General features: G+C 37.1%; 2 protein-coding genes across 2 annotated transcripts in view; one reads left to right on the plus strand and one right to left on the minus strand.

Moving 5' to 3' along the window:
• LOC137983010 (uncharacterized) overlaps positions 1-7,500 on the minus strand; it is a 19,242-nt gene that overhangs the window by 10,957 nt on the left and 785 nt on the right. Inside the window, exons 2-4 of the mRNA XM_068830169.1 lie at positions 2,006-2,062; positions 784-1,264; positions 166-266 (exon numbers count right to left, since the gene is read on the minus strand). Coding sequence (XP_068686270.1) covers positions 166-266; positions 784-1,264; positions 2,006-2,062 — 639 coding nt within the window. The remainder of the gene's footprint in view (positions 1-165; positions 267-783; positions 1,265-2,005; positions 2,063-7,500) is intronic.
• LOC137983453 (uncharacterized) lies at positions 4,369-6,054 on the plus strand. The gene is made up of 2 exons (XM_068830635.1): positions 4,369-4,393; positions 5,305-6,054. The coding sequence occupies exons 1-2, from the start codon at positions 4,369-4,371 to the stop codon at positions 5,922-5,924; spliced, it is 645 nt and encodes a 214-aa protein (XP_068686736.1). The 3' UTR covers positions 5,925-6,054.

Here is a 7,500-nt window from a genome sequence, read left to right on the forward strand (position 1 = left end):
TCGAAGCTTCGCTTCTCGGGCAAATATTTGTTTTAAGAACATCAAATTTCCGCGGGGCAACTATCAGCTGATAGTTCCTCAACAGAAACACTCTATTGTTTAAATAGTCTAAACTACATACAACCACCACTCATGACAAGAAATTTTTTGTCTGGCTTAACTCACCAAATGGTGAAGACGTTCTCGGTAATTCTTCTCCTTGGAAATATTCTGGTCTCGAACTGGGAAGGATTACCTGTCTACCCTCATAAGCTACCACAGGTTCCCTAAAAGAGAGGAAAGAGAAATACATTTACCTTTGGAGGGTCACACTTGAAACAGTAATATAATTTTTCTAGCATCACAATATTTTCCACATAAAGGTCTGAATATTATACTGGGGCAACTTGTTTCACACTTGTTGAACCTTATCTGATTTTAGTATTAACCAAAACCAACAGGTTATCAGAGGCTATTTAATTTCATTTATTTCAAACTAAGATGGAGCAACCTGATTATCCATGGTCTATGATTGTTTGATTGGGAGAGGAAACTTACCACTGTACACCTGTGACACACCAACTACAGGTCACTTGCTATAAGCCTGTAAGTTCTTAATCACCCAGACCCATGAAATAAGGACAGATATTTATGCTTGACCTAGATGGTGCAAAAGTCAGATTATAGACCATAACTGATCATTTCATCCATCTTGACTATGCAAATGAGCATTAGCAACAAAATGACATTATGAATGTGTACACATCTCACTACCCTGGAGCTTTCACATAACTTTACACTTACATATCAAGGGTAAGATTTAGTTCTTTGACCGTAATTCTCTGACTGTTTTCAGGTCCATTACTCTTATCCTTTGGCAAGGTCCACTGGTCTTTTCTCTCGCTGGTAAACTGATCCATATTAAATCTAGCTCTTGATTCCTTTGACCTCAAAACTCCATCATCATTCTTTGGAACAAAGGATTTTTCTGCTCTTATTTCCTGGTCTGTCCTCACTTCTCCTTCTGTAGTTTGTCCAAGAGTTTTGACAGGGATTGAATGAAAGAACCCATGAACACCTCTTTCCGAACTTAACACATTTTCGTTACCCCTAGAAGCATGTTCAGTTTCTATTGGTGGCAAAATAGCGAATCTTGAAGCTAGTGCTGGTAAAGTCTGTTTAGAGGCAGCAGGTGTAACAGGGTCTCCTAGCGACATGTGATCTGGGATGCAATGTAATTCTTGGTCAGGCATTGGTAAAAGATCCATTTCTTGAAACTGCATTTCTGAGGGATAGACAAATCATCATCATTACCCTTTGACGTCCAAACCGGCCTAAACCGGCCAGACCTAGTATTTTACTCTGACTAAAGCCAGACGATTTTACTCGTCAATGGGGAACCCCTGGGAGTCAATGGGTTTAAAAAAACGTGAGAGCTCTAATCCTTGGCTTGCAATTGACGCCATGGCAGCCATGTTGGTGCACTGAACAATAGCGAAAAGTCTTTTTGGAGATTGGCTCTATTATTATGCAAAACATGAGCAACATTTTGCTTTAATGTTGTTTTGTACACTAACAGTTACTTGGCTGTCTAATCACGCAAGTGCCAAAAAAAAAAAAAAACAGATTCTCAACAGGTTTTACTCTGTCCAATACCAGACAATTTTACTCGTCACCTGGAGGCTCCCAAGGGAACCTGAGGAGTCAACAGGTTAAACCTTTTCTGAATACAGGATGGGCAAATTAGTTGATCACTTGACACGGATGACACCCTAACAAAGTCTTACTTACTACTTGTTGGTTGCATGCTATCCAAGGTCCAATAGCGTATCAAGTACTGGATAACTAGTGTTGTATGCAAGCTTTGTAAAATGCCATTATGTTGTTGTATTGTAAATTCTTTACCTTTGCTTCAAAATTTTGTTTTTATTTCTGCAAACGAAATTGTCTATCCTAATTTCGGTACTGTATATATTGTGGTATTCCCCAAATGGTTTGAACAACAATCAGTGCTACGGTACCTCACCTATTAACAGTTGTCTGACTGGAACTCTTGGTGTAACATCAGGGACATCAACACTACCTGGATAAAGAGAAGATGAGTATTTGGTATAAATTATGCTGATGCCAGTCCAGTCATTGGCTGGGATTTTATTAGCTGGGCACAAGCACTTTTTAACTTTAAATAATGAAGCCATTGGAAATTAAAGCATATATAATCAAGTGAAGCTATGATCTTTGCAGTTATGAGAGCAATTTTTGCAATTGCGTAGAGAAGCCTGAAACATTCAGGACTTCAACAGGGTTTGAACCCGTGACCTCGCGATTCCAGTGCGACGCTCTAACCAACTGAGCTATGAAGCCACTGACCATAGCTCAGTTGGTTAGAGCGTCACACCGGAATCGTGAGGTCACAGGTTCAAACCCCGTTGAAGTCCTAAATTTTTCAGGCTTCTCTACGCAATTGCAAAAATTGCTCTCATAACTGCGAAGATCATAGCTTCACTTGATTTTATATCCGCAGTTCATATATGATTCATTTCATTTACCATTTCATCATTCATATATAATCAAATAATCATATTATACAAAAGTGTACTTCAGGAATTTATGTATTGGAAATTGTATGAATGCCAATAATTATATGTCATGATTTACAGGCACGAGGGTTCACAAAATTGCACAAGCCATAGGTGAGTGCAATTAAATTGAGAACTTTTAAAATGTCATGATTGACAATGAATCATGAAATGCACTAGCAACCTCATTTTTTATTTTTTATATACTCAACAAAATTACTTCATTGCTTTGTTTCCATAGCAATTTCTGTATTGCACTCTATTGTACTCTATAACCTATTTATAAATTTGCCATTGACCAATCAGAGAGGTGATATTCTGTTGAATGTATAATACTAAACCTTTTTAAATGTTGTGTTTCCAAGAAATATGCATACCCACACCTTTGATAGATCAGCCGGATGGGGGCATATAAAATGAAAGCATACTTGTTAGAAATATCCTTAAAGCTACCAACTTTTCTGGAAAATGCATTATATTCTTCTCTCTTGGGGAAATTGCATTTCTTATTGATGACAACACCTTGCTTTGTTTCAACTTGTACTGTAAGATATGGTTTAAGTTGGCAGCTGGTTACATGAACTGTTGTACCAGAAATTCTGCCACAGTACATCTGCATGAACAGCTGCAGAGAGAGATTTTTTAAAACATACACTGTTCCTGGCAAACTAGTTTTTTCCACTTGACTTGAGAACTGAGGAATATTCCAGATGTTCGTGGATTAATCACGGTACTACTGTACTTACTTTAGTTGAATGATTTTACAGCATCCAAAAAACAGAAGTGAAAAATAATACATAAATGATTAATTAACCCATTAAATCCGGAGGCACCCTATGATGCTCCCCAGTTGACAAGTAAAATCATCTGGAGTTCGACAGACATGACAAATCCCAGGCGTCAACGGGCTAATAAACTATGAAAAAAGAAATGCTGATGGAAGCCCCAAGACGGAATATTAAAAAAAACAAAAAAAAGTTACATTGTATATAAGAATATGTGAACATATAAAAAATAGACTTTAAAGTAAGTTCAGTGTTTCTAAGATCATATGGTGAATGACCAGAGTCATAAAGTGTCAAATTGGTCCTCATACGACAAATTGCTACCGACTATAATATTGTAACTATTACAAAATTGTTGCGTCTGATTGGTTCTGTGTGCACCTATTTGTCACGTAATTGCCGCTCGATCATGTGGGTGTCCAATTACAAATATCCAATTTAAGCAACTCCAAATTGGATACCTGAGTAATTGGACATCTATGCCATTTGCGTGTCAATCACATGCACTTGGATGGGGTCTTTCTTGCTGTTTACTTACTGTTTGCAAAACAGATTGAATATAATTTTAACTTTTTCACACAAAAAGGTATTCCAAGACTTTTCATCCTCACATGTTGTTATAGTTACGATTAATTAGTAATTGGACTTTGTGCCATACAATTCAGGGGTGATAGTGCTTGAAATTTCAAAACCACTCGCACAATTACACCCTGAATTGTACTACACTTAGTCCTATTACTATTACTATTACTTAACCTACAGTTGCACGATGTGAAGTGCCTTGATCATATCGTTCAGGTAAGCTTGATGTGGAGACCAGGGGTGCTTACCATTTACACCGAAAAACCGGAAATTCCGGTTGGAAAATGAAATGGTACGTCCCCTTCCGTTCGGAATGTTCCGGAAAAAGTGGGCGGTCGTTTTAGGCGATCCACTTTTCCCGCTCTTTTCGGTTTTCCCGGTTGGTGTACGTACCATTTCAACTTCCCGCTCTTTTGAAGAGTTTTCACGCAAGACAAAACAAAATGGCGGAAGATGAGGGAAACGAAGGTGAGTTTGAAAACTGCTAAATAACATCTTTGAAGTAGATATTAGTGAGAATTAGTTTGATTCCCCTTTAATCTAAGTATTGGTAGGAGTGAAGTCTATCCTTTGGTCTGAAAATCATAAAATGTTCACTGTTTTTAGAGTTTTCGCATCTCGCCATCGGGGCACTAAAATTTTCCCTCAATCCTGTCGGTTTTTATCGACCGATCCCGATCCCGTGGTTCCGCAGTCTATCATTTTCGCTGAATTCAATTAATAGCAAGTTATTGAGACTGTTAAGCTAAAGCCAAATGTGCATTACTACAGGCAAGAAGGGGTAAAATATGAGCTGAACTCAGTTATCGGACCGCGAGAAGTGAAATATAAAACTAAGCTTAAGCTTATAAGCTAATATTTCTGCATGGATTCTGCAAGTGCAAAACAACCTTAGGCTTGTAAGCTTTAACGCCTGTTACTTTAATTTCGAACTTTGCTCTTGATAAATGATTCGACTCTTTATCTGGAACGATGTTTCGTCAGAATGTTTTGAAGAAAATTACTCTTTGCAAAAAAAAATTTGTATTAAGCTTTAAATAGCTAATCATCACCCTGTGAGCAGAGCCTTTCTCCCGATAAACTTGAATTTTTCTTCCCAATTCTCAGCCGCAGTAAAGTGTAAAGAGGCTCTGCTCGTAGGGCTAGACATTTTTTTCACCAATAAATGTATTTTAGAGCAGTATACTGCTACAGTGAATGCATAAATTCAACAAGTTAAGCTCATATATTACAACTAAAGAAATGTCTTGGTGTTGACTAAAATTACCGTCATTTATGTAATAAATGAAAAATTTTCATTTCAATGCAAATGACAGACAGATCATAAGTAACCTAACAATTTAACCTGTTGCTTAACTTTTCTTCTTCAAAAAAAATAGGTTCAACATCATCATCAAATGATCTCAATTTGGACAGATGGGAAGACAGACACATTAATCTTCTTCTATGTTGCTGGAAAGATCATAAAGGATTATTTGGCAATGGTAAAACAACCAAAAAAGAGGTGTTTCAAAAAATTGCAACAAGTTTCAACTCAAAGTCAGATCTCAGAGTATCTGCAGATCAGTGTGCAAGAAAGTGGGCCAAGCTGGAAGCAAAACTCAAAGAAGTCACAGATCATAACAACAAAAGTGGAAATAACCACAAGAAGTGGAAGTACTACTCTGAGATGGCTGATTGCATTGGCATGAATGCAGCTGTAAGGCCTACCTATACCCTTGAATCCTCATCTTGTGTGATGTCAAATGAAGGTGAGGAAAGTGATAGCTCTGTTGATGGTGATTACTCTGCTGAAACACCCCAAAAGAAGACCCCCAGAAAAAGACCAGCAAAGAAACGCAAAAGCAGGTCGTCTGCTTCTGAGATGCTCACATTCCTCCAGGAATATCAAGAGAAAAAAGAAGAAGCAGAAAACAAAAAAGTTAAGATGATGGAAGAAATGAATGAGGAAAAAAAATTGTTTTGGGCAAATTTACTTCAAGTGTTGAAAAACAAATGAGATGGTTTCATTTTCATTTGTATTTATTTATTTACACATTTATGTGATAATAAGTTAAAATGTACACTTGCTGGACAATTATATTTACAGTACTTACAGTTTGTGCAATGAGCTTCAACTTCTTGGAGTTATTACCATATAGGTAAATTATGTCGAAATGTCTAATTTGCAGAATTTAATGTTCTTTACAATAATATTAGCCATTCCATTTCCTCCATTCATGTAAGTTGAACTATATTTTGGCATGCTCACATACTCTTATTCTTAATTATCTATACTTGAAATGTAATTGAGTTTGGATTTTAAAAACTATTTTCCAGCACATGTATTTACTTTGCCCAAAAACAACCATAATAAAATAGATTGCCCTAAAGCATACTTTAGGGATGTGGCCAAATTTAAGGCTTTGATACAACTATTTCATCAAGCTAGTATCCCAGAATTATGGCTCAAGTAAAGGCATAGTCCTCAGCTATGTTGTAGCCTTGCCTTCTTCTACATTGATTTATTTTGAACACTGCAACATACATTACTTTAAAGCATGACATGTAATATTAATCTCAAATGTTGTACTCATTATTTCAGTGATCTTTAACAATAACCCACACTTGGCAAACAAATACACAACTTTGACAATAAATTGTTGATTCTCCTAACTTTTCATACTTATTTGCTTTTTTTTCCTTTGCATGATTAAATGCCATGTCCGCAGAGAATAAAAAATTCCCAGGTCCCTGCCCAAGTTTATCAAATATAGTTGTCAATAGATAACCAAGCATTTTAACTGACACCTCAAGTATGTTGGATCTGGCCACACACTGATTTGTTAGTTACTGCTTAGTGATATGCTGCTATTCTGGTGTTCCTGGTTTAGTACAGGTTCAAAAAACTTGATTTGATCACAGTAAAAAAATTTTGCTTTCATTAGTAGCATAGTTGATTACGAGTCAGCCGAAAGTGACTTTTAAATTCGTCCTCAAAATACGATGGTACAGTTTCTTCGAAGTAGCCTTGGATTCTACTGAGGCTTTGTCGCATAACTGTAGAACCCACAGCAAGGACAAAAGTGTCGTCGTCGGACTCTATCAAGTCATGACAGTCCTCGTCGTCGTCCAAAACAGCCAACAAAAACCCGTGTAGCGCCATTTTTAATTGTTTTTAATTAGCAACTTGTTGTCATAGTGACAGAGAATCAACCGCTACAATACCGTATCGGGGGCTCAAATTTCCGTTTGGCATATGGTTGATGGTTCAGGACCCGTTTTTCCCGTTCTTTCCGGATGGAAATTCGCTTACCATTAAAAGGGAATTTTTCATCCGGATGGTTTCAGGTAAATGGTACGCACCCCAGACTTCCGAGGTAAAATCCAAATGACTTTGTAGCCTTACAAGATGGACATTGAACTTCCTAAGAAAAGCACCATCATGGTAATTTCCACACATTCTTCTAATGAAGTGTAGAACTTTACCGGCAGAATTAATCTTACCGATGTCATGATTGTGCCAAGTCCATTTACTGTTGATAATAACTTCTCTTGACCGGTTTTGTTGATCTGCTCAGATATATATGCAGCTT

The sequence above is a fragment of the Montipora foliosa genome, chromosome 13 (genome assembly GCF_036669935.1).
Source record: "Montipora foliosa isolate CH-2021 chromosome 13, ASM3666993v2, whole genome shotgun sequence".
Taxonomy (NCBI): domain Eukaryota; kingdom Metazoa; phylum Cnidaria; class Anthozoa; order Scleractinia; family Acroporidae; genus Montipora; species Montipora foliosa.

Excerpts from the sequence above, each read along its gene's own strand:
- LOC137983453 (XM_068830635.1), top strand. The coding sequence starts at position 4,369 with ATGGCGGAAGATGAGGGAAACGAAG. Across the intron at positions 4,394-5,304 it reads GGAAGATGAGGGAAACGAAG|GTTCAACATCATCATCAAAT; the intron begins GTGAGTTTGAAA and ends CAAAAAAAATAG.